The 27835-nt window shown below is 38.4% G+C and overlaps 2 protein-coding genes across 2 annotated transcripts; both read right to left on the reverse strand.

The window, feature by feature from the left end:
- Positions 1-5002: 5002 nt before the first annotated feature.
- On the reverse strand, positions 5003-8197 carry LOC139979035 (TP53-binding protein 1-like). Its single transcript, XM_071989671.1, has 5 exons — positions 8111-8197; positions 6913-7035; positions 6267-6340; positions 5531-5682; positions 5003-5193 (listed from the first exon to the last, which is right to left on the reverse strand). The coding sequence occupies exons 1-5, from the start codon at positions 8195-8197 to the stop codon at positions 5003-5005; spliced, it is 627 nt and encodes a 208-aa protein (XP_071845772.1).
- Positions 8111-27834, reverse strand: LOC139978431 (uncharacterized). The gene is made up of 23 exons (XM_071988650.1): positions 27684-27834; positions 25835-26026; positions 25266-25383; positions 24011-24208; positions 23446-23492; positions 22091-22246; positions 21495-21549; positions 20631-21326; positions 20179-20333; positions 19307-19406; positions 18890-19028; positions 17067-17587; positions 16358-16599; positions 15495-15623; positions 14653-14854; positions 13497-14192; positions 12679-12925; positions 11167-11291; positions 10871-10952; positions 10618-10706; positions 9811-10205; positions 8886-9068; positions 8111-8208 (listed from the first exon to the last, which is right to left on the reverse strand). The coding sequence occupies exons 2-22, from the start codon at positions 25994-25996 to the stop codon at positions 8931-8933; spliced, it is 4692 nt and encodes a 1563-aa protein (XP_071844751.1). The 5' UTR covers positions 25997-26026; positions 27684-27834; the 3' UTR covers positions 8111-8208; positions 8886-8930.
- Position 27835: the final 1 nt, after the last annotated feature.

A 27835-nucleotide genomic window follows, 5' to 3' on the forward strand; every position in this document is an offset into this window, starting at 1 on the left:
TAAGGATCTTGTGACCAAATCTACCATTGTTGATTGGCTGGAAGTCTTGCAGCACATCTCCGAGGCGTTGCACGACCGTGTGTCATAGGCACGTATAAAAGTTCACATCACTTTTCGTTCGATTATTTATGAAATCAAGGACCGAAAAGACACAACATTTCAATATTTGTAGGGAAAGTCAAATTGGGAGTTGGATAGGGTTAAGGTTTTTGCGCCCAGGTTCTTTATTGGCTCACTTTTCTTAAAAAGAATATATACTTCCCTCCTGATTTTGGTCGTTCCCTAACTATGATATTTTTAGGCTCTACCAAGAGACGTCCAAAATCCTTACCAAAACGGAACCGACGCAACTTTTTTAAAATAATATCATTAACAAATGGCAACAAAATAATAAAAAAAAATCCAATCACAAATGGCTCACTGATTGTGATAGTTTTAGACTTTAAGAAATGTCAAACCAAGGAATCCTCCAATTAATGAAATGAGAAATGTTGACATGGTAACTTTCAACAGTGTTTTGATTTCTATTGTAACAATTGAATCATTCACACATGTGACGTTTGTAGTATTATTCACTGTATGAGGTCTAAGTATGATCTTTGCAATGTTTTTTCAACCCCTTATTTTGATTTTTTCCAGTGATTTATTCAAAGTCCGTAGGAAACTGAATCTTGTATTTATTCCAGCTTTATTCTTCGGTTAAACGTCTGTCTCTGACTCTCTGTATGGAAATATTTCGTGCGAGACTATTACAACCTATGTATGCAGTCTTTTGTCGCCGAAACTGTTATAATTGAGGTGATTGGCCAATACTTAAGGGAGCTTTTCAACCTCTGACTACGTTGTACCAGTTTGTTTCGTCAAGAAATGTAAATGTTAAATGACTTTCATGATTGTTTCACTAGAAGTTATTCACCTTCGTGGAAAGTTCTCACAATCTCGGTTAGGAGGGTACCGAATGGGGTGGTGGATGGTGAGTGGGAGAAGAAACGGAAGAGAAGGGAATGGCATAGTGGCCTTTCACCCCCCCCCCCTCCCTGTAGAAAGATTTTTGGAAGAGGGTTCATTTCTGGATGATGTAATCGTCCAGGTCATATTTATATATCATCAACATTAAATTTAACTGCTAGTTACAAGTCCTGTGGGTTTTGTGCTGTCTTACTATGTATCAATGTAACAGTATGCGATGTAACCTTAGTTGGATTGTTCTCACACTACTGGTAAAGTAATGGTACTAAGCAGAACCAGGAACCTTGTAATTATAATATATGGGACCATAATACATGTTTAAGTACAACAAGCAATGGAAGCACTATTTATTTGATTCATTTGGTAATAATTTTATTTGCAATAATATTTACAAGTTAAAGGAAACATTTCACTAGTAACAAAAATTATTGAAATGTATGTAACATAGTCATATTCAGTTGAAAATAAAGAAATTCAGATGAATTGCAGACTACTAGGAAAAGAAAAAAGAAACAAATCTATACACAGACATCCATATACGCACACACACACGAAACCTACAGTGCTTTCAGTTGGTCAATAGAATAGAAAAGTTCATTAATGAAGGACAAAGGTGAAACAAATATTTGAAATATTAAAGATATAGTAAAGCTGATACTTTGAAAAGTATGCCTAAAAAAAAAATAATAATACAAGTAACTTTCTTCCTGGTCTCATAGTTGTACACAGATATAAATATCTTGATGCAAACCATCACACATACTTAAGTAATATGATAATACGGTAAAACAAAGCAACCCATATCTGAGAAATCAGGTGCTTTTCTGCAAATTTGTTCCTATTTCCAGCAACGAAGGAAGAAATCATAAACAAAGACCAAAACTATGTTTACAAACTGAGTCATAAGATCTATAGCATAAGAAAAGACAATCAAAATTAGATTAAATCAATTTTGAGCTATTGTAATAGTTACAGCAGAAGAAATATCAATGTTTGAGCAATGTCAGCAAACACCAAAATAAGTTTTTTATTCCAACAACAATAATGTTACAAAATATTTTTCATTTTTATAAATCAAAGTTGAAATAAGACATAACAGTAACTTATAATGGTTTAACGTTTTGTTGGGCCATCAAATGACCTTTCATGAGGTTTCTATTCTTGTTATACATAAAACATTAAATAATAAAACAACAAAATGAAAAGACCCTGAGTTTTTTTCTGTTGCAAGAAAGTGTATCACTTTGTTTTGACAAATATGACACAGTGTTCTATCAAATGTGCCTTGTTTGACTCTTTTTCAATTTTGACAGTGATTAAAATGAAAAGAATTTCCACGCAGATTATTGCAACCATAAGAATTTATAATATGCCAGATGATATAATTTATCATTTCACATTGATCAATTTTTTAAATCAATTTAACATTTGCTTTATTGAGATTAAAATTTAAGGCACAATTGTGTCTGTTTTTTTTCTTTCCTTTTATTTAAACAGAATCATCATCCATGCAGTAAGTTCACTATTTCTAATTCCAAAATCTTACATAATGGTTCTTGAGAATGAGGTCAATCTGTTTGTTGCAATATTTTACATGAATTATTATGCATGAAAATTAGTTGCATAACATAATTGCTTTGAAATTGAATATTCATATTATGAAGTGATCATATAAATTTACATAATTATACAGGTGTATGTATTGAGCTGATATCGTTCTATGCCATAAATAGGCATTTCTCAAAACTACATAATGGAAAGACCTTTTTTGGTCTACTTACAGCTTCTTGATGAAGCATATACACAATTAACCCAAAATATTGATAATAAAAGAGAAATCAATATTATCTAGCATCAAGCATGCAAAAAAACTTTTAATTTTTTCATATAAGACAAACAAGTTGGTCATATGTGGTGTGAAAATAAAAGGAAAAAGATTTCCTCGCCAGAAATTCTTTTAACATTTGTGAGTTAGTTAGTCTCCTCCCATCTGCTTTATATGAATAATTAGGTGTCACCAGAACATCTGTATTCTGAGGACTGTAACGTCCTCTGAAGGTTGTCTGGGCGATGACGAGTTGATAACATCAAATTGCTAAATACCCCCCCCCCCCCCCCAATTAGGTAAAACAATCACGAAGGGGAGTTTGACCGACCCAAACATAGTGTTCTAATCCAATGTTATGAATCTCTCCTACCTTGTGAATATTGATCATTCTTTGTTACTTTGCTGCATATTTATTTCGGACAACCCAATCTGTTCTTCGGACGACCAGACTGCAAGACCCGGTCGTCCGAGGGAAGACCACAAAATATCCTTAAACAATATGACTTAGTGGTAGTGTCTATTACCACACAAAGGTTAACACAATGGTATTGGCACCAAGCAAGTATACCATATGCAAATATATCATATGCAAATATTACTTGCCAAGGAAAGTGCTTCATGTTTATAGCCAATGGCTAGATTAGTATATCTATTTAGCAATATCTAGGTCTCCATATGGTCCTGTTAGTGTCCCCAACTGGTGTCAATTTGAATGCGACATTTCATTTATCATAAAAGATGACATAGCATTCAAAACATCGAATAAGAATACAAGCTTCCTTTAAAGCAGTAGTCAAGGTGTAACGAAAGCTTCAAGAATTCCACAAGTAAATTTAGACTGGTTCTAGATTCTTGCAAAAAATATAGAAAACCCATTGAGATTAAAATCAAATAAATCGATGTTGTCTATTATATTATTTAATAATTCATTCAAAAACTTCAATAAAATTGTCAATTCACCAGAGCATGGAAATGACAGTCCTTGATTGCGGCTTTCAACATGACAATGTTTATTTCAGATTAAAGGCTTTTGCATTAATATGTTCTATATATATAAACAGTTCTGACATTAAACACAGGAAAATTTGTAACCCAGACTTTGTCAATTAACAAGATTCAATCAACCACCAGATTCCAACTAGATGATCTCTTTGAAGAATAAATATGTAAGGTCTGACCTCTACAAAGCACTGTCCATATGAATGAACTTTCTATCTTTGTGGTAACTGCTAAAACATAAAATTTCTCCTAAGAACTTTCACCTACTTGGAAAAAACCTTTGTTGGAAAACTCTGTGGAAGGACAACATGTTTTCTTTGGGGGGGGGGGGGGGGGTACAGAACTCGCTTTCTCCCATGTAAAAAATCTTAGTTAAATTTATATATCCATAGGTACAATCCAGCCACAGTTATACTTGAAGATGATTTCACACCTGTAGTTGAACCCATACTTGCTATTTCTGTCATAATATCAAGTCATGCAAGTATTCCTACAAAGTTCCATTCACACTGATAAGTGCCATACACCCTCCTGTTGATTTATCATACTGCTCATTGTAGTCCTTTCCATGGTCAGGTCTGTACCTACTGATTTTTATTTCACTGTGGGTTGACTAATAATTTTGTTCCTAGTGCTGACTGCCACCGCCTGTTGTTTCTGCCACCGCCTGTTGTTTCTGCCACCGCCTGTTGTTTCTGCCATTGCCTGTTGTTTCTGCCACCCCCTGTTGTGTATGCCACCCCCTGTTGTTTCTGCCATTGCCTGTTGTTTCTACTACCCCTTGTTGTGTATGCCATCGCCTGTTTTTTTCTGCCATCGACTGCCATCGCCTGTTGTTTCTGCCATCGCCTGTTGTTTCTGCCATCGACTGCCATCTCCAGTGGTTTCTGCCATTGAGTGTTGTTTTGTCAGTCCCTTCATATTTATTTCATGCAGTAAATTTCCATATCATTCCATTCATACTGGAGAATACATTTCTCTATTTCAGTCCATTCCATACTCATGACTGGAGCATCAGAGATCTTATTTCATGGTAAATGTAATGAGAAGTGCAATTCCAAATGTTGACTCCACCTGTTATTGCATTCTTCCATACTCATGACTGGAGCATCAGATGTTTGATTACATGGTGTATGTAATAAATAGTACCAACCATGCTGTTGACTGCCATCATCTGATGGGACTTCATCCCCCCCCCCAATCACCTCAGTCATGTTCTCCATTGTAGTCCCATTCGTACCTATGACTACCCTCGTATTCCACCTTCCTACCGTTGATCACACACTGGTACAACCACTCCGCTGAGACCACGGGGATGCTGAGTTCTCGGGCGCTACGAAGAATACTTTGTGGACATGACGGATCTGTGACTATCACATCGCAGTCAAAGGAAAAGTCTGTTGAAGAGGACAGCAAAATATCAAGAATGTGAGGGTGAAAATATATCTATCCCGCCCTCCATCCGCCCCCCCCCCCCCTCCAAGCCACATGTCCACCTCTCCTCCTGAGCTGTATACCCAAGTTATCCTCATGGAGGGTGTAGCTGTTATTAGAGTGCTTTATGATAATTACCGTTCAGAAGTTGCCACACAAATCTGAATAAAACAGGTTAAAACTTGTAAATTATGCTTTACTCTGTGTGGCCAGGTACATTCAATGAAGATCGCAACAATTCCCTATTTGAACAAAACTTTTGCTGAATGACAACCACAAAAAGACGTGAGTCCCACTTACTTTTCTCCTTAATGATCTCTGTGCTTGAATACTGAATGACGACGTCGCTGCCAGCGGCCATGAGGATGGACCTCCAAGTCTCTAGGACCTCTTTAGCCGATGAAATCACCATCACACGAATACCGGCCATGATCTGATACCGGTTTGGATGCCTGAAAGAAGACCAACGGAAAACAAAAAAGAGTTTACCAAAAATTGGAACCGCAGAAAGTTAGGTTAAAAAACCGACTCTTGGCTTAGGTTTTTCGGGAAATTTATGAAAAGGTTTTCAACAATAACACAATATTTTCTCTCACTTTTTTTCACTTTATGTAATTAATAATTAACAACATGCAATCAGTGAACAAATGTTACTGTACTGAAAGCATCAAGCTGATATGTCAACATGACTCCCCACTCTGCCCTCCCCCTCCCCCCACCACCCTACTGGCCTCTCCTCCCCCACACTGCTTATCTTCTTTATCGCCTTTCAAACACTTGAATAAATTTACATCTCATATACATCTCATGAATGTGTGAGTTTGAATTCTTTAACTAGGAGCTTGAAAATACACACAATCTATCTCTCACATGGTAACACTGGTTTGATTGACACAACCGCTCCTTAATAGCATCCAATAAGATGAAACAAAAGTGAACGTCTGTGACCAAACCAAATTGACAACCTTAAAGCACCCCAACCTCTCCCCTCCTCCCCCCCCCCCTTTCCCTATAACCATCCAACCAGTTTACTTACCATTCAACAATACAGTCTTCTTCACAGCTTTCACCAGCTGGTAAGATATAATCTTGAAAGTTCGGTATTCTACCCTGAAAAGAGGAGCAAAAAAAGTCATACGATTTTGATCATCTCGCCTCTCCCATTTTGAGTTTCAGGAAAAAACTGTGAATTATAAAGGAATAATCAACTTAACACACATTAAAAATATATTCCCCACAAAATCATACGGTGGAATTTCATTACTGGAAGACCATAGCCACAGAATGAATTTCTGCATCATGTTGTACAGTATATCATTAGACACCACTGCTATCAAATACATGTTGTATGTCTGTACCGATTTGACAGATGACCCTTTTATAAATCAGAGGTGTCTCAGGCAATGTGGCTCGACGACTTAGACTAGTACACAGGCTATTGGGTAAGTTAATCAAATATAACAGATATTGCAGTAAAGGATGAGCTATTAAATTTTAACGTATCTTGATTTGATTTTAACTGTTGATGATTCGGCTACTGAAGAACTATTTGGAATACCAGTTATGCTAGTTCCTCCTTAGCTTATAAAAGTAAGTACATCCTGGTCATTAGTAGTATTCTTGTGTTTACATGATATTAAATACCTCTTATAAATGCAAAAACCCTGACACCAGGTACTCACACTTTTACAAGACTCATTTAACCACATATGAGAGACACAGGGTACACCGGCTGCTAGGGCAAGGAGGTACTTCTTGGTCCTACAGTGTGTATCTGCAATCAGGAATACCTTCCCTCTGAAAACCTGAGAGAGTTGACCGAGAATTTACTGACCGTGCACAATTAAAATAATATTTGATATCTTGCAAAGCCTATACAAATTAGTAAAATATATCTCAATATTCCTCCTTGAATTATCTTTCATTAACTTTACCGTTCCCTAATATCAATAGTCAGGGATCTAATTTTCAATTCCCAATGTTGTGTTATTTCCTTTTGTCGTTCATAAATTGCTTAGACCGAAAAAACAAAAAACATCTTGTTTACGCTCCGTGACAATTTTCCTAATCAAAAATCCAATTTTATGAATTGAGGATACAATCCTATATCCTATCTTAGATTTCTTACTCTAACCCTGCAATGAGTTTATCAGTAGAACCACTTTTAAGTGAGCTCCAGACTTTTCTCCAGTTTAAACGAAGCCACATCATGTGACCTGTATACCCTGAAGTGTGCGAAACTAGCCATTGACATTGCCCTTGTGAGTGGGTTGGGGACACATCATTACTTGTTATATTGTGACTAAAATTGCGAGCACGCTCTCTGAACATTTTTCTTTTGTTTCTGAAACTTTTCTTCCAAAATTTTCTTTTTTGTTTTTAACAGATGTACTTTTCTTTCCTTCATGTTTTTTTATATTTTTCGTAACATTTTTTTTTCTCTATTTTTTTTCCCCATTTTTTTTTCTCCACCCAGGCTGGATTTCCCGCGAGCATCGTGGATTTCCCGCAAACCTGGTTCGCAAGGTTTTCCAGCCCTGCCACATCGTGCGGGTCTGGCATTTGACAACGATCCTGCTTGGATAAAAATGGCACGTTGGTCGGGTGATCTGCTGTACTTCAAATTGCAGACAACTGAACCTCTTGTTTTGAAACATCTTTGGTACATGAGGCATTTGGAACAAACACATACCTTTTTTTTAAAGTTTGCTTTTTTCGCGAACAACTTATGAATATTAACTGACACAAGCTTTGACCAATATCAAATTTCTCTGTGATAGTAAATATACAGACAAAGATGAAAGGTAAGTCCGGATAAAGAAAAACTCTGGGTAAAGACATTTTACTCTGTGAGAATATCATCATGGTTTTTATGGTTACCTGTGCTTTCTCCAAGTCCCTTAAAACTGTTCCGCCGCCTGCCGCGATCTGTCTCTTAGCGAGTTCTTTATTGAATGGCGTGGACATGTGGGTCTCCTCTGTAAAAGTAAAACAGCGATATTTATAAATAGAAACCATGGACACTGTAACACTGAAACCCGGCCTGACAGAAAGGTTATGATGATTCGAAACAGCATTTCCAGCAATGCTGATCCTCCCTCCCTATACCCAAATGAAAGTGGAACTACCTACAAATATGCAGATTGGGAGTGGGGGAGGGGAGGGGAGGGGAGAGGAAAGTCCTCTGTAAAAGTAAACAGCAATATTAGAACCATGGACACTGAAACCAGGCCTGACAAAAAGGTGATGATAATTCTAAACAGCATTTCCAGCAATGCCGATCCTCCCCCCTCCCCCATTATCTCAAATGAAAACGGAAAGTACATACAATATGCAGATTGGGAGTTGGGGGGGAGGTAAAAGATGGGACCAAAAGCATTTCACACTTAATGAGGACACAGATGTAATATTTGCAGGTGATTGGCAGTGTTTGTCTGCATCTTTGAGGAAAGTACTCTAGGGAGAGAATCAAGAGGAAGAAGGGGGTGGGGAAGGGGGGGCATATTAGGAAAATGTAGGCAATAAGTACAGATAGAAACAGCAAGAAAACAGTTCCATGATGATAAATAGTTCACATTTTTGAAGCAAGCTAAAGAAAATATGGATTAACCTTTTCTGCAATATAGCATGCAACTGTATTCTAGAGCTAAAATACCTCTGGTAAAACTCTCTTGAGATTCATCAGTCTTGACCACTTGAGTCAAGAGGAACGCGTAACCTTTAAATAAGACCCTGGACCGCGGTAGAGGACCCCCCGCAGCACTGGAAGATGTCGAAGATCCCACTCTGCGAGGTGAGTGCCTCGGCGTGACACTCTCCATCTGTGTTCTGCCTGTCTCTGTAAAGTCAAAGATGAAATTCAACGCAATAAAAATCTGCTTTTGTTTTTCGAGGAACATTGATAGAGTAATATTCTCTACCTAGAGAGCCCGCTGCCTCAAAAGCTATCACACTGTACTGCCAATGAAAACTTCAATGACAAACAACAGAAACATCATGAATGATACAATACTGGATTTTAGTTAGCTTGTAGATATTAATCCCTTATATAATATTTAATCCCTATAATATATAATAATATATATATAATATATATATAATCCCTAATATATATAATCCCTAATATATATAATCCCTTATATAATACCTTATATAATAAGTTCTAATGAAGCTAGGCACTAATACATTCACAAGAAATTACCTACAGAAGGTAAAAGGGGAAGAAAAAAAAAAAATCCTTTGTTTAGTGCTTAATTCTCCTTTATTATTGTGAATAAGAAGGCAAATGATACAAGAAGACCTGGCAAAAGGGGGGTGGGGGGGGAAGGGTGATAAGGGAAATATGGAAGGGGCCTGGGAAAATATGGGATAAACAGTGTATACATAAAACATGATATACTTAAGGGAAAATGGATAGTGCAAACGGATGGACATGGTGACATAATTGTCCCTGTGGGCCCGCCCTTGACTCTCAACACCTCTGACTCTGACCTCTTGACTCTCAACACCCACAACAATGACAACAGTGACTTTAATATACAATGATTGCATCTGCCACATATGAAATGTTTCCAACTGACCAACTCCCAAGGCAAGCTTCTTCCGAGCAGGCATGTCGCGATCTCTCGACCCCTCTTCCTGTCTTCTTTTGACCCCTGACCTTGGAGTTGACCCCGATGATAACCGCTATCGGCCTCTCCCAATAACTGTACGGACATAAGGCTATGTGAGACTGGATCCCCTTCTGCAACTTTAGATTTCCTGCGGTCGGAAGCTTTACTCTTCTCGGCCGTACCATTGTTTGATCTCGATCTGCTTCTAGTGCTCCTTTTCTTCGGAGGGGAAGGAGAGGGAGGAGGAGGAGAGGGGGTAACAGCATCGGCCGACCTTTCACCTTGAGTTTCCTGTGTACCAGCCTGAGACATCTGAACCTTTTTAGACACTCTTCTCGATCTTCGTCCTGAGATGATATTTTCTGAAACAGATTGAAATAACAAACCGTATTAAAGACTTTGACGTGTAATCTTTTGGGTTCCAAACTTTCACATCGCACAAACAGAGGTAATACATAATAATAATAACATTTTAAGATTCCACTCAGTTTTCGCATACTAGACTTACTAGTGCTATGATGGGCAGTAATAACATTTCAGAAAACTTTCCCAGGATGTTCCTCTCCCCAGCACCAAAGTTTCTTCTAAGGGTTTTGTCAGAAATTGATAAGCTGGGATATTTTAAAAGATGAATATACATGGATGGAAATATTCATCTATTAATTAAACTGATAATAAATTGAACTTTCTCCCGGCAATCTGTGCGGGTAACTTTGCTTATCTGAAAAGATCTTGAATAAATAAAGGCTTAAAAGTTTTGATATATAGGCTCACCTAGGGTAACATCGCTGGAACTGGACGTACTGGAATTCATAAGATTCGTCGCTTGCTCTTTGTTTAAGAGTACCCGAGTCTTCGCCACCCTGAAAGAAGGAAGAAGTCAACTCATCGCTGTTGCTAAGATGCATTCACAAAATGTTACCAAAATTTGGAAAAAACTCACATCTTCGCCATACAGAATGCTACGAGAAAATTCATGCAACTTTACAAACCAAGAGTGACAACCCACATGTTGATGAAAACTCACCTCTTGGAGTTACCCTTATTGTCTTCCACGACGTAACCGACGGTCTTGGACTTAAGGTCTCTAAAGTATCCCACGACGATCGCTGAAAAAATGGTGAAGCAACATATTTAAAATTAGGGTATGATTTCACATCTGACATCTTCAAATGATGGTAGCAAGTTATTCAACTAGCAGTGTGGAATACTGTGACAATATTTGCCTGTGGATTATCATCTCTTGAAAGATTCAATATATATGCATCAATAAAAATATTATACTCTCTGGTGATCGAGGGTGGGTACGTCTAACGGACTTACCGCTGTCCACAAAGTCCTTGTCCGTGGTAACAAAAACTGGCTGGCCTTTGGATAGCCATTCCTTGCATACGATGTTCGCCCTGGCCACTTCACGTCTACTCATGTCGTCGTAGAGTACTAAATACCTGTCAATAAAGAACAGTTTTTCCAGGATGTTATTACAAATAAACAGCTTTAGGAAGAGAAACAAATAACAAATAATAATAATAATGATAGGAAACCAAAAATTAACCATGAGAGAATCTGATACAGACAGATGCAAATGTGACTGACACAATATTTTATCTATAAAGACCACCATCGATGCTTTTCCCTTCTCTACAAACAGAGGTGTTGTTGTTCTAGCACTTCAAACATCCATTTTGCGTGATGGTCGTCAATTTTTACTTCTCAAAATACAATTGATCAGACTTGAAGACACCCTACCCTATACTTCACCAAGTGTAAGGTTTAATCAGCAAAATACTTTGTGAATTCATTCGTTCATCAAGATTTCGACCGCCAGACACTATTCATGTTAGAAGTAGTCAAACGTAACAAACAAATTTAGAAATTTTCGAAGGTTTTGGATTCTACTTCTTATATAGGATGTGAGTTGTAATTGCTAAATCCTTGTGAAAGAGATATAATTCAATTCTGTGCTAATGAGCTAGTAGGCTACCGATCAATAGAGTGCTTATTTTCAATGGCATGCACCATAAGAAATATTATCAACTTCTGAAGTTTAAAAAACATACAGAACTTTTAGTAAAGGCACATGAGCTCAAATCCAATCTTCATATTACGTTCCCTTGTTGAGGCATGCATACACTTTTCTTTCTTTTAAAATTTGAAATGACTGCATATTGGAAAATGACATGAATCATGTGAAATGATATTTGTAAGGTACGATTGAGCTAGCTTCACCAAATGCTAAATTATGATTGAAACTGTTAAACAGTCTCAATTGCATTCATTAACACATGGTAGGCTTTAATTTCAAACTGTGTCACATACTAAGCTATTAATTCAAACTGTGTCAACATGTTAGGCTTTAAATTCAGACTGTGTCAACATATTGTATTTATTGTATTGTATTTTAGATCCTCCTGCAAGCAGGAACTTGCGAAGAAGTCACCATTGGCTTATCAAAGCCACAAGCTGACCCAAGTCAGTCTCTTAGATTCATATTTAACGTCCATGATAATGAATTGTCAACAATTATGGAACTGGACGACATTGATTAATCTTGGAGTGACTCGAACCTCCAGACCTTATGATCCAACGGCACCGGCGTTGACCACTTATATTAAGCTTTCAATTTAAACTGTGTCAACATGTTAGGATTTTTAAGAAAGAAAAGCTGCAGCAACTGCAAACTCCCCTGCAGCAAGGCTAAATCAATTATCAAACATGACAGTGTCTATTCCATGAAATGCAGAACACGACATATTATGTCCTGAACATCCTGGCTGCATTAATGCTGCAGCCCCCTCAGCTGTTGTCACAGTAGTGCCTTTATTGTGAACTCACTTGTCGTCTCTTGTCCAACTCTGGATAATACTTGGATAATAAAAAGAAGTCTGAGGCCATTTACAAAGAACCTTAGTGCCAGGCTTCAGGGTCTCCTCGGACCAGGATGTCGATGGTTGAGTTTGGTCCGGACCCGTATTGATTGGTGGACTGTTGAGAATTTCAAAGGCTGCTTCTCCCGCAACTGTCTCCTTTTGGGCCTCCTTCTCCTCTAATGGAGCCTCTCTGGGGCTAGACATTCCAGGGGCTGAAATTTTGCACATGGCAATGGCAATAAAAGAGAGGGGACAAAAAGGTGCTATTAACCAAATTCATTACTGTGAAGGATATATACAGACCAAGTAAACCGAGTAATGCCTTTACCTATATTTGGTTTAATAACATAGACCAGGTTGAATGGTTGATCTCAAGCAACCCTTGAATTCAATTAAAACAGTACTTTTCATAGTTGCTACGGGCATCGACTGCTGACACTCTAAGTCCCACCATTCTTAACGTGGGTGTTACAATACTTACAAGGATATCAAACTTTGACCTTTGACCACCAAACAGGCTATATCAAACTTTGACCTTTGACCACCAGACAGGACACAAATCTGGTCCTTACCTAGAGGGCTAACCATATCAAGTATGAGATTAAACATGGCTGTTCTGGGATTCAACATCTGTTACAGTAATTAAATAATTATGCTTGCCATGAATATGTATATACATATATATATTGTGTTCATGTTTATATTTGAATAGCATAACATCTGCGGGTGCACATGCACAATCAGCTGCTTAGGGAAACTGACTTCATCATTGCTTTCACTCACCACTTTCAGTGACGCTGACATCTTGTTTTGACATTTCTTGCTGGTCACCATCTCCCCTCGTGGATCTCCTCCCACGCCTCCTCCGGCCTCTTGTTTGTTTAGATGCCTTCGATTCGCTTTGTCTCCGTTTACTTTCCTCTTCAGCAACTTGGGCGCTATCCACCCCTGTCTTGTCGCCTACAGGGTCGGGCAGTTCTGTCAAACGAGAACTGTCTGTAACAGAAGGACTTGTATCCTGCAAAGTTAACCCCTGTCTACTCCGTTCTTTATCTTTGGAACTACCCTTCCCCTTATCTCTTCTCCCCTTTCTTGGGAGACTCTCTTCTTCGTGCACCTGTACCTCCGTCTCTTCCGTGACGTTCACAACAGAGGCCACTTTCGTCCTCTTTGTTAAGTCCTTCCCTAGTCCACCCATCTCCCCATCCACCTGACTTTCCCCCTGGGTCACTCTACTCAGGTTAATTTCTGACTGATTTCCTTCCTTCGGACTTACAGACTTCTTCCTGACCGATTTTTCGGGCTGCTTAAATTCGGAATCTTTACCACCCACACTTGAAGTTTTGGCTAACGGCGCTTCCAGCTCCGGTGAAAAGTGGACCACACCGTGAGAGCTTTTTCCTGAGCTCGAGGAAGAACCGGTCCGGTTGAGAGATCTGCCTGTCTGAAGAGGAGGGACTTGAGGACTTGGCGTTTTGGCTAACGAAGCAAGAAAAGAAAAAGATCGTAACGACAGGGTCACAAGATTCATTATCATAATTTAAACTTGGGTTAACAATTTTAAAAGTTATTTCTTGGGGGAATTTTGTAGCTAAAAGTTCAAGTTAGATAGTTATAAAAGCACTGGTAATAGATGAATCAAGAACAACGCTGTCCAACAAAATCCCCTGTGACTGGTGGACTAGTCACACCTAAACAATGCAAACAAAGGTCACGCCAGGGGGCACTACAGTACGCCACATCTAAGCGTCCTCCGCACTCAACTATACAGATCCCCATTCATACAGCTCGGTGAACAATTCTGGGTGAAGAGCGGCAATTCAGATTAAGTGCCATGCTCAAGGACACAACATAACAACCTGGCCAGGTCCTTAGCCACTTGAACGCACAGTACTCTCTAAAATTGTATCAAACATAACCTGATGCCAACATTTTATACCTGGTGAAGAGTCTTTTCCTAGGCTGGTTGTAGATGACGAGCTCTTGCTCCCGATGCTGGCAGATTTCTGGAGGCTGCCTGTATTCGAAGAACTGCGACTGCCCATGGAGCTGACGTCACCGAGGTAACCAGAAAATGAGGAGGTGGGTGAGGCGGGCCACTCATCACTTTCGCTACTTTCAGCGGGTTCAACCACTCTACTCTGGAAGTAGGAAAACATACGACACCATCCATGTTATAAGCCTTGGCAGGGCCAAAAGAAAGAATCGGGCATAGAAACATTTTGAGTACGGTACGGTAAAAAGTTCTGCGCGCTAAACTAGCTAACATCACGCCACTTTGATGAGTGAGTCTTCGGTGCTGAATGGGTAGTTTGTGATCAATAAAAATGGTGTTCAAATACTGTACAATCTATCCTTCAAATGGTGTGTTTTTGAAATTTGTCATGAGAAAAGAAAACTTTGTAAAGCCTACACACTGTACATCTGGCCATAGTTAAAAATATATACAAGGTTACATTCTTCCGCCCTTCACTATCAGTGCAAGGAAAAATGAACTGATTAGCTAGCTGCGCAGACCCTTCACCATTGGTTGAGCGAGAGGGTCAAAATCCACCAATCACAAAGAGGCTTCTTCAAGAAGAAGAAAAATATGACTGGTTTTTGGTGAGTTTTGAAGTACTCATTATTACTCCTAGTTAAACTTCAAGGTAGGTATGGTTGATGAGAATGTGACTGTTGGCGAGTTCACTTCCGCTGATTATACGACTTAAAGTTAAAGCAATTATTCAACTTTTCACGATGACAGAGGAGAGGCGCGTGTTTATCATCATATCGACTTACCAGTTCCCTGGTGTAGGTGTGTGCCAGTACTCCCCTGATGTAGACCTTCTTCATTTTCAAGTGGGTGGTCACCACTTCGTATTTAATCTCCATGTCTGTGTCGTCTTGCAGAGTCATACGGGACACATGCTGTACGAAAAAGGAAAGACCATGGATCCATAAATTCTCTCAAAGATTCTCTCGATGAAATAAAACACATGACTTCTTAATTTTAAGGTAACGATCCGATCTGTCTGGCTCACTATGTTTGCCGAGATCATTCTTTTCTAGAATACTTCATTTTGTGACACTCTAAATTCTTTACAATGTCACACTTTTTGAATAAGAAAAACATGGTAAATGTAACATTTTGTAATAACCATCTCAGTATCTACTGCTTCTCACCATAGTCAAAGATTCTTTGATGTTGTTGTACAGTAAGCGCAGTACACGATGGAAGTGTAAAGTGCAAGCATGATAATAATGGTGGATTTATAATGCGCGGTCATATCCACCCGGAAGGGTGGTCGTAGTAAGTCTTTGACGACCCAGAATAACTTGCTTTAAAAGTTAAGGATATTAAGCAGAATTTTAATATCGATATGTCAAAATCAAAGAAAAAATGTTTAATGCTAGAAATGTTTCTATGGCTATTCTGGTTTTCGAGATATTCACTTTTAGAATATGTGCCATATTTCTGGAAATACTCCTTTAAGGCTAAATTGACGATGATTGGTCGACTCCGCACGGTGCAGACCTAAATGTTATAGTTTATCCATTGTTTTACAGAGTCTAATAACAGGAACCAAAAAAAGGTTCTTTTTAAACTTCCTATAAAAAAAACAGAGGACTATTGTTTGACATTCGACACCATTCGTCCATACCTGTTGGTGGCCACTGCTACTACTACTACTGCTCTGTCTTACAAATGACAGGGTTCTCCTTGATTCAGATCTTGTGACCTTTGACCCACTTTGTTCCACTCCACCCTGGTTCTCCTTTTCAGAGGATGGATCTCCTTTCTGCTCCTCCTTGTTCCCTCCTTCTTTGACTCCGTTACCGCCTCTCGTCCGCTCTCTCTCGGCTGACGATGCGCCTCTGCGTCTACTGCTGCGAGGGGACTTTCCTAAGAAAGGAAAAAAACAAAAAAACAAAACACTATTAGCATTCTCCACCAATGCCACAAATATTTGCAACTTTTCTATGACAAAAAGTAGCCTTTTTGATGGGAGTTCAAAAAGATGCAAAATTCCAAATTGATGGAAAAGGAAAATGGGTGTAGTTTGGGGATTGGAAGAAAAAAAACACAAAAATCAACAGTTTGATAGAGTTTCATTGAGCCCAAGGATTAAGAAAACCAGAAAATGGACCATTTTGTAATCCTAACAGACTTTATGATCATCGATAAATAGCAGCTTGTACCAGACCATCTTCTTGTACTCTACAAGTGATAAAGCTAATAAGAAATGTATGAATAATTGAATGATTGAATGAATGAATGAATAATTGAATGAAAGAAGTCTTGGTTTAAAATCAAATGAAATGAAATGAATTAAAATAGATATTTCTTAAATTAAAATTCCAAATATTTACTCTTTTCTAATCTGTCCGGTTCTGTCTTTGTCTTGCTGGCCACCACCATCAAATCATCGCCTCTCTGCTTTAAAGGCGATTGGACTCTATTCGATTGTGAATCGGTGAACTGGTACGGATCCCTGACCTCCGTGAACTTTCGCTTGGAAGATCTGCTCGGGCTCCGAGCATCACCGCTTCCTGACCCTCTCCCTCTCTGCTTCCTCTTACGACCTTTCTTCTTTCCGAGAGATGGCTTCCTCAGCTCTGCCACATCTTCCGTTTCCATGGCCAACGAGTGATCCACAGTTTCGGTATTTCGGCTTGTATCGTCCATGCCCCCGTACTGTTCTGTTTCGGCCGTCAACTCGACGGGAAGCGTGTCAGTGCTGCTATTATTTTCTCTCTCTCTGTTTAGATTCAGAGGATCTGGAGGTTCGTTCTCGTGTTCCTCTGGCCTTTTATACACAGTTTCGTTGACACGTCGGTGACTTTGTGCAGAATCTTCGGGATGAGCCTCACTGGCAAATGGATCCTCATCCCTGCAAGTAAAGTTTTTCATTTTTTTGTTTATCATTGATTAAACAGTAGTTTCCCATTTTTATATCAATTTTCCTTAATGTCTCCGGGTATTCTTTAAAAATATGATTGTAAAGATTCTTAACATACCATACAATCTTCACCAAGAATTGATTTCATTAGCAAGCGACTAACAATTCCATTTAATTGTAGAAATTCTGTCACCAGACACTTCTGTTACCTTTAGTGATAATCAGAGCTCACAACATTTACTCACTCCCTATATGATACAAACTGTCTGAATTATTCGAAAGAAAATAAGAACTACCAGCTGATGAGTGTCATTGAGCTAGACCAAACCTGGCTGTCTCAAATCAAAATGTTTAAAGGAAATTTTTTAGTGGCAGTCTATTGGGTATATTAAAAAAAACTCTATATTTTTTTTAATCACAGCCATATGCAAAGTCTGTACACATTCCTGTGTATTGTATCAAGGCCAAGCTTAGAGTGGAATCTTTTGTATTCACAGCCATATAGAGGTCTGTACACATTCCTGTGAGCTTATCAAGGCCAAGCTTAGAGTCTCAATATGCCGCACTGACGTCGCGACGTAAGTCAGTGTTAAGATTCACATATTCTAGCAGGACGGGCCAACAACCGGACAGGTGACATATTAAAGTGGATTACCTTTCAAAACCCAAAGAATTATATAGAAGGGTTGACATATTCTGGAAAAAAAGGGGTTTTATCTTATGAACTGTAAGTGTACAATAGAAAACTAACTCAGAAAATATATTAACAAAGTGGAAAGTGGAAATTATTTTTGGGGGACTAGAACAGGAATCAAACCAGTGACCTTAGGGTAATATAAGCCAGTTTTCAATATTTCTATTGTTGAACTTTGACAGAATAAGACTTAAATGCTCCCGTAAATATGAAGATAAATTTACTGGCCCATCTATGATGCAGTACAAAAGAACCAAATGGGAAGTTCTTACTGTCAGTTTTCAATCAAACACACTTTGTCGCCTTAAAGGTATGCTGTATTGGGCCTCAAATATGCTAGATATTCAAGGATGGTCACCTTTGGTGAAAATTCTTAAACTGTTTTTATTACAATCTTGGAGGAAATTTTCCTCACTGGGACATTCAGCCATCTTGTGTGTCCCTTAAAAATGTCTGAGAACAATTTGGAGAGTAAAGACCTCCAGGAGACTAATTTTTTGACAACTTTTGGCAGTTATAGTGTGCTATAATTTGGAGCCTATACTGACTACCTTTAAAATGTCATCTATCAAGACTCAGGAACTTTGATTTGAACTTACTGAGTGGATTCTTCTTTTTCGTCTTGCAGAGAGACTTGTCTTGCCTTTGACAAACTTGCCTGCTGGATACCGGAAAAGACGGTAACTTTCTTCCTGGTGGGACTTTCCCTAATAGCTTGAATCTCCTCCTTGGAAGGCACTGTTAAAAAAAAAGAAAATTAAAAAATTATGTTGCAATGCAAATAATTAAGACAAAACACAGCTGTCATACAGATTTTCTACAAACCTGAAAATTTTCTCGCGACAAATTCTTTTAACGTCAAGAACTAAAAAATTTACATAACGAAAGGTCTGTAAACTTATTCTGAGCTATTTAACTTGTTTCTTAGTTTGCAGTTACAGATAGCAATAATAAACTAATTTCTGTAATATTTTACCCATTTATAGGGAATGAGATGAAGAGGGTGGACCACTTACCGTTAAGATGGAAGGACATCTCCTTCTCCATCTCTGCAGGGATGGAATCTTGCTCAGATATCGTCAGCAACGACTTACTCGAGCTGCTCTTTGACTGTTCCTAAGGTTTGCAATAAATTCAACCAAAAAATATAGTCAATTTTTTTCCTTTGATTTATCAAAAGAAATTGCAAGTACAGGGTTGGATTGGGGTAGTGTCCGGTAGCACTAACGTATCGGACACTCTGTAGGATCTGTTTTTTACATACAATCATGGTTTTATCTGGTACTTCCAATATTTAAATTAGCCCAATTCTGTTAGGGGATGACTATTTGGAGTGTCTGTTAAGACCAATACAGCAGACAATATGTCTGGCATTTGTCATTTAAACAACTTTGTGAATGTATTTGTTCATTTTTTACTTGGATTTTTCTCTTGTAATCTAATGTTTGAGCTAGGGCAAATGTTCAGACCCTCTAGTGGGGTGACTGTCTAGTGGGGTGTATTGCAGCAGTTGGTGGGTCTGATAAACATGACCTGTTTATAAGTTTGATAGTGTCCACTACAGAGAAGCCGCCTGGAACGTTTGGATAAGATCCACTCTTGGGACACTTTGAAGGGTCCGCACACTGCAGGCTTTTTTTTTTTTTTAATTTCCTGTTATTTCCTGTATGTGCATGTACTCACATACTGGGAACCTACTTTACTAAAGCTAAAGGCCCTGAGCTTACAGGCAAACAACCACAATATGCATGTGTAGGGTAAATGTACAAAAGTGAGAGAGGCTGTTTGGGTCCTTCAGACTGTCACTTCAAGAAGATCCTGCATTCCTGCTATAACTAAAATGACAGGCCCATCCCAACTTTCATCCCTTTCTTAAGATTATTCATACTTTCTCTGAATTCTTGCCCTGTTGTTCTTCTTCCTCCACTTCGGATACGATCGGTGTACTGTGGCGGAATTGCTTTGAGTTCAAAAGTCCCCCCTGAGCCTCAAATGGACTGATCCGACTGTTGTCTTTGATCATATTAAGATGGAAACTCAGTCCTGTTTGCAAACATAAGAATCGGTAAGAGCCTTTATTAGGTTTCTTTACAACAGAAAACAAAGGGAAATTATGAAATAAATTTGCTCTTTTTCTTTTCATTGGAAACAGGATGAAAAGTAAACTTCATCAAATAATCATTTCAATAAATAAAAGGAAAACATTTTACAATGAAGGAAAAGAGGCTTATATTTAGATTTTGTTCGAGTCTCTATTCTTGCTCGTAAAGGAACATTAAGGAAGTGACATCTCCCAGATGGAATAAGATTTCTCAGCTTGAGATGTTTTGGCGGACTCACCTGAGGGCTGCGATGTATTACTTTCAGATAACGAATCTTTGCTGTTCACTTCTGCAATGCTACTCGGTGTTATGGACCGCTCAGCTTCTTGATTTGACCTTTGACTTTTGTCAAGCTGTTGTATGGTCGGTTGAGGTGTACTTTTAGTTTTACTTGCTATTTCTTTTTGAACGGTCCCTTCATCAGCGTCCAGTGATTTGGGAGGTTTCGTAGATTCAACAGTGCTGCTCTTTTCCTTTGAAGCAAGCTTTTCGACCTTTTCCTTTTCCGAGCTTGACGTTAAACCAGACGAAGAAATATCTCGTGGATCAGAGTGCTTTTTGGGGTGACGATGGGGTCTTTCATCATCGCTGTAGGACCTAGTCTGAGATACCTGGTCAAGAGTGTATCTGTGGGTGCCTGCAGAGCTCTCCTTCTTCAAAGCAGCGTCCATATAAACACCGACGCCTTCTGCCTCCGTTTCCGTCTGCGACTGCGTCAGATGCAGACGAAAATCTTGGGATGAGGTCACATTTTCCATTCCGTGAATATCCTGTGCGACGTGTCTTGAAGCTCCAGAGGTCACTCCGCTCTCTGCGGTCGAGTGCGAGCTTTTCCCAGACTCCACCTCAGCGATTATTTGAACCGAATCTGTGAGCTGTTGGGAATCGATGATTAGTTGCGGCGATGCAGAAGCTGATGCTTGGGCAGCAAAGTCTGAGAGGAGAGACAATTTCAATAGACTGAAATTTTTCTGGCCATCAACAGAAAATACTCTGCCCGTGGAAAATGAACACTAATTGAATGAAATGACATAATACTTTTCAGAAAGCATATGGATCTTAAGCCATATTTATGGATGTCATGTCTATGACGTTCACTTACCACGTTGTTGAATAAGTGATTGAGAAGAATCGACTTGGTTGGGGTCTTGCCAGTTCTGTAAAACATTTAGGAGGACAACAAAGATATGGGTAAAATAAAGAAACATTAGAAGCAATGTGCTTACCACATATTTACTGATGTCAAGGTTTCCAAGCTAACATACATACTTTAACAAACTGAAGTCTACCTTAACTCCTCCCCATATCCATTCCTCTTCCGGCCATTCTCCGAAACACTATATCACTGTGAATCTGTGTTAATGTTTTCCATGATTTTTGTAAAAGTAGGCAGTTAAAAAAAAAGTGGAATTTATTGGGATGTTAATGTTATGGAATGAATGGCATCAGGCCATTTTTTTTTTTGATATGTTCACTTCCACCATCAAACTGAATTCACATTCGATATATATCGATTCCATCAAAATTGCACACAAAAAAAGCGTCCATCTAGAAAAGCAAAAACAAAAAACCCTCAACACTCATGGCCTCCATGGTATTACCAATATTTTCACCCATTTTGATGAATTTGTGGATTGACTAATAAAAGAAACATTTCTACCTTTTTAAAAAATGTTAAAAAATATTGATGGCAAAAACCTGAAGCAGTTGTAGAGAAGGAGCAGAGTTAGAGGACTGAGAATTGACCGATTCGGACGTCGCTGAACTGTTGGAGGCGGACGATACCTCCTTACTGCTGCTGGAGACTCGCTGTTCCACTTCGGAAGCATTTATCGCCTTCTGCCATTCTGGGACCTATCGGATCAAGAGAATTGCCACCCAAAGTTGGGTGTTGTAATGGAGGAAATCGATGGACATTACCATGTTACCAAAACAGGCATTTTGGGAAGTTTGAAGTTTTGCGGTTCATAGACTCATGAGCAAAGGTTAAATAATCACATTTCAAGGCATTTAGTGATACTTATGTATACATTGCATCTACAAAGGAATCACTCTCCATGACGATCACATCTATACACTGCTTCCTGATTCTATCTGTCGGTGGTACTTTTTAGGCATTTAGCAGTCTATGTCTGGACTTCCAAAAATTCCATTCAAAGGCAAGTTAACAGTTAATTTTTCTAAAGGGTATGGTATCTTAGTGTCATGAATGTAAATTCATCACCTTGCAAATAGAATTGATATTTTTAAGATGCATGTTCAAACATGTCTAGGAAAGTCTCAGTATGGACAAATTCAATGAAAGAAACGTAATCTTGTACTGAACATATTTGCCCAAAGTATATATGACACATTACTCACTCTGTTCCCCTCTTTGATATTGCTCATGGGCTGTTCTGACAAAATTTAGTTAACTTTAAATGAAACAATCATATCTAGGCTAGGAGCAGGTCACTGAGAATATTTTATCCCTAAGACAACGTGGAATTATTTTACCATGCACAAACAACTATCGCAATTTGTGTATCTAAAAAAAATAAAAAAATTTAAAGACAAATATTTACCACCACTGCTGGGTGATGATGGGGCTCACCATTAAAGGGGAGGGGGAACAGGGCCTCTTGGCCTTATTAGTGGATTTACTTGTGGTTGGCTTATGAATTTGGAAAAGGATTTTCCTTGTTCTATCAACGAGGCAGAAGAAAATGATCACCACTCATGTAATGTAGTGACTGTGTAAACAGGGTACCTTCCCCTCCATCAGAATTTGAAGGAAAAAAATGTGGTCAGATACAGGTACTACCACCTGCAGGGTAGGTCCACCTGCAGGGGTGGTGACAGTCCTCAAAAACGAATCTGTATAATCTGAACATAACGTTAAACAACGGTGAAAATGGTGTTCATTCCAAATCATCTCATATAGAGTTTCAAGATGAGTTGAAATGCAGCTCATTCTTGGATTCCAAAACCCAGACGATAAGACGACCACATCATACAACGGCTTAGTAGTCCTCTCTCCTCTTACACAATATTGATGAACACTTGGGCCTCACCTGAAATTCTTCATCTTCCTCTTTCTTCGTTTCTTCCTTGGATGAATCTGAAAATTCAAAGATAGAAGAGTGAAATACAAGGTAAGTTTCAGGTCAAGACAAAACACACAAAACTGAAATCAGATAAAACAAAATACTCAAAACTAATACTTGGAAGTTGTTATGGCTAAAATTGGTTTCCCTAAAATGTTTGAACTTTTATATCTCTACATGATGTGCATGAGGTGAAGAGAGGGGTGGTTGATGGGGTTAAGGCAGAGGAAAGGGATATCAGTTTGGGTAATGACCTCCGGAGTGGTAGCAAGCTACCATGACATGCATCCAATGTTTCTATTTTAACAGTTACATTTGTTGCAACCATCGTTTGTTGTTGACCCAGTACTATTATTAATATTTTTTGGTGGAGGGTAAATTAAGGTAGGAGGGGGAATAATGTTATGTCAGTTTATTTTAAACCATCCAATTAAAAGAAGGACTACTGCAGTTCTTGAGTCGTGTTAACTGATTAACCAATAAGTACGTACAGTAACTAGTCAATAAATTACAGCAGCTAAGTTCATCTCACCAGCTAGTGTATTATCAGATGGAGAGTTAGAGATGATGGGGTGTGCCTCATCTGAAGTCTGTTGAGTTGAGAGGGTATCGTCTGAGGTCTCTGGTACCAGGATCCTACTGGATTCTCCAGAGAGATGAAGGATACCAACTGTCTCTGATGGAGTGCTGATGAAAGATTGCAGTAACGTCTCGTTTGCTCTTGAGGGGGCTGTTGAGATAAAGGTAAAGGTTATCAGACAGCTGATTAACCAGCAAGGAGGATGTAGGAGAGGTTGAAGAAGAGTGGAAGGAATATAGTAAGTGAACAGGAGAAATCATCTCAAATGTAGCTCTTTTATATATCCTTAAATTCCCTGACAGAATCATTCATTTACCCACAGAAGTGCAAAATATTAAGTCAACTGATGAAGGCTGATGTGCAAGTGTAGGGGGGTTGGGTGGAATTCACCATTTCTCAGTGCATACCTATAAGAGTGTTGTCACTCTGAAATGCAAAGTTAATTCAGGCCTAAAACCAAAACTTCATGAAATATCAAACTTGAAGCTTCAAGAAATAATCAAACTTTCTTAAAACAGATTGTGTAAAAGTAAGTTGGCCTGACGTTTTTGATCCTAGCAGGATCTTCTTCAGAGGCTAAATGACAAGTAAAAACAGATTGCTCAGACACTCAACAAGCCATGAACATAGCATTGACATGGCAAGATGGGACCATCAAATTGCTACGTACTGACATTAAAACATTGAGGCACTTTTTGCTTAATATTAAGTTTTTCTTATTGTACTGAAACTTGGGACCAATACTAATGAGCTTAAAGCTTTCCTTTGGTTGATGTACATTTGAAGAAGAGACAAAAAAGGAGAAATAAAAGAAGAAGAAGATAAAAGCATCGCTTAATAGGCAATATACAATGGTATTCGAAACTTGACATACAAGGTGGTACTGTATGTGTTATGTGGTCTTTCTGCTTGGATGTTACCAAAAGTATCACAATTAAGAAACAAACAGTATACTGCTTGACTCAGAGAGGTTTTGCAGGTTTCACATTAATATTGTTATAATTTTTTCTTCAGTCAAAATAAAAAAATTGTTTACAAAAAAACCTCTTGACATGAAAAACTGCTGTGCGACCCAAGTTTGTGTCATTGCCCAAAGGCAAAATTCACACGGGCCATGAAAAATATTTGATGAAGCTGGAAGATGGTTAATTGTGCCGTTGATATTCAAGGTCTTAAAACATCATGCACAACAGATTAAGTACTGCACCTTTCTCTTCTAACATCTCATCAGCTTGACTGGGAGGAACAAATAGAACCTCATCTTCATCTGATGAATCATCGTCGTCTTCTTTCTCTCTGTGTTCTTCTTTTCCTTGTTCCTTCTCCTTTAATAGGTCAATGATAAGTTAAAAATGGGTCAAAATAATCTGAATTTTTTGAAGACTTACTGTAATGTTTTACTGTTGAAATTAATGTAAACTGCAGTTAACTGTTAGTTAGTTAATCTACATACAGATGATTAGGAGTTAGGAGCAATTTTTATATCCCAACACTCAGAGGTTGACCTCTGTCAACCTCAAATGAACTATAACCTCCACACCAGAAAGCATATCACTGGCAATGAACCCTCATACTTTGAACAAGTTTTTTAAAAAATGTAGTGTTTTATATATTGTTCTTTTCTCAGCCAAGGCATGACCATAAACACACACCATCATGACTTCACATACATTTTGAAGTGTTTCGCCGAAGTTCTGCAAGACTTGGGACATGGGTCCGAGCCTGATTCCCAGCTTGAATGGATTATCCAATCTACAGCTATGCAGAAATACTGACCTGGTCGTTGGAACTACTGCTATCTTTCAGGGCAGCCAGTTGTTGCAGTCTTCTCACTCTGGTGTCTTCATTGTCAGGATCTTCAACTTGAGAGTTCATGACAATTAGGCAAGGGTTGGGCTCATCAATAACTTCATCTAAGTTAACTGAGTCAGGTTCCATTCTGGATTATGGCTGAAGTGACATATTTTTCTGATAAATATGAAATATAAATATATAAATATCATAAATATATATAAATATGAGATTTTTGAAAACTTTCCAAACATTCCCATACATATGTAGAATTTACCAAATATTGTGCAATATGCAATATTTACTAATAATGTTTTTGATTAATAGGCTCCTTGGAATTAGGAATCACCATCCTTCTAGAAGTAGACAAAATAGGCAAGACGTGTTTGGTTGTGGAACATAGTCATGTTCTGCTTCCATTAATACCATATAATAAACTGTACACAGTGCATAATCAGTGCTTACAGGCTTAAATGACAGTAAAATTATAAAGTAGGCCCCAAGTCTGTGTAGAGAGGTTACATGATATTACTTTCAAGGGCCTGCTGGCCTACATGTATACCTTTAGAAGTTCAGCTTACATCATTATTTTAATATTGGAAGTTGACATACCGTAATGCTCAACAAGAAATTGAATCAATACTACATCTTTCATCAATCTAGCCTACTTGAATCAACAAAGGTATGCTTGACAACTGATGTACTCACAGTGCTTGAGCTACGAAAAGTAGTGATAGGACCTTGGCTGTGTAATATATATCCTACTGAAAATAGGCCTACACATTTTCCTTGGAACTTACACTTGCCACAGACCGATTCTATTGGAAGTCACAACCTTCATTATTTCTTTCTACCACTGATATTTTTTTTATTTTGAATTTCAGAAAACCCTGCTGTAAATAGTAGAGAGCACATCTAAATTGTAGATAAGTAATATTAATATTCCCCATACTACTTACTAGTACTAGGCCTAGCCTAGTACTTTCAGTAGTACAGTAAAGGCTTCGTAGTTGATGCACCTTCGTAATTGACGCACCTTCGTAATTGACGCACTTTCAGATATTACTAGCAACACTACAGCAGGCAACCTAAACTTTTTGCAGCGAAGCAGAGGTACATATTTCATGAGTTTGAATGCATTTCAGGTATGTGCTGATCAAATTGTGTTTTTTGTTGTTGCTTTTAACACTATCATATTTTTGGTGTTTGGAAATCTTACTCCCTAAAATAACCCAAATTACCTCAACATGATACCACTACTCTCTGGGACCTGACCTGTCTGAGCTTAGAGTTAGAGGCTCTGAGCATAGCAAACAGCATCCAGAGTCAATGGATGTATACTTACACAAAAGTTAGTTAGCTTATCAACGAATGTGTAAATTTCGGGGTATGAAAGAATTTTGAACAGCAGACATTCTGCTCAACTGTACGTTGCGTAAGCAAAGAACAATGAATATTTTGAGATCATTACATTTCTGAGGAACTACACATATGAAAAATGTAAACTGTTGAGTGTTTGGATTTTCCCTTGATAGACATCGTTGATCAAATCCTTAATGCGTCAATTATGAGCCCACCATGCTACTATCTACTCATATTCACCTACACTAGAACATGAAAGCTTTTAACCTAACGTTAGGCCTATATTTGGCATCTAGGCTATATAGCCCATACTAGCTACTGAGTTGAACTAACCTAGCCTAGGCCTAGGTCCTTAGTTAAGTTACGGTAAAACTAGGTAGCCTAAATCAGTATATGGTGTTTTTAAGCAGGATTTTAAGTGGAAAAAAAATAGAATGTCGTCAATTCACGACATTACTTATTTCATACATACCAGATATTGCAAGTGGTAAAGCTTTGATTGTGGCAGATGAGTTATCGACGTATGTCTTACAATAACGCACAATTCACGGAACGAAAGTCGTTCATCTTTCACTTTCAATTCAGCAGACGAACAAAGTCGCTAGCACACAAATGTAAACAGTA

This window comes from Apostichopus japonicus, chromosome 13, assembly GCF_037975245.1.
Source record: "Apostichopus japonicus isolate 1M-3 chromosome 13, ASM3797524v1, whole genome shotgun sequence".
Taxonomy (NCBI): Eukaryota; Metazoa; Echinodermata; class Holothuroidea; order Aspidochirotida; family Stichopodidae; genus Apostichopus; species Apostichopus japonicus.

What these genes read in the sequence shown, in the direction of transcription:
- LOC139979035 (XM_071989671.1), bottom strand. Translation starts at nt 8,197, where the DNA reads ATGTCCACGCCATTCAATAAAGAACTCGCTAAGAGACAGATCGCGGCA. An exon ending in GGGACTTGGAGAAAGCACAG is followed by an intron (nt 7,036 to 8,110) that starts GTAACCATAAAA and finishes CAACTCTCTCAG; the next exon opens with GTTTTCAGAGGGAAGGTATT. An exon ending in AGAGATCATTAAGGAGAAAA is followed by an intron (nt 5,194 to 5,530) that starts GTAAGTGGGACT and finishes CCTCTTCAACAG; the next exon opens with ACTTTTCCTTTGACTGCGAT.
- LOC139978431 (XM_071988650.1), bottom strand. Translation starts at nt 25,996, where the DNA reads ATGGAACCTGACTCAGTTAACTTAGATGAAGTTATTGATGAGCCCAAC. An exon ending in GCAGTAGTTCCAACGACCAG is followed by an intron (nt 25,384 to 25,834) that starts GTCAGTATTTCT and finishes GACCTATTAAAG; the next exon opens with GAGAAGGAACAAGGAAAAGA. An exon ending in ACCGGACAGATTAGAAAAGA is followed by an intron (nt 16,600 to 17,066) that starts GTAAATATTTGG and finishes TTCCTTTCTTAG; the next exon opens with GAAAGTCCCCTCGCAGCAGT.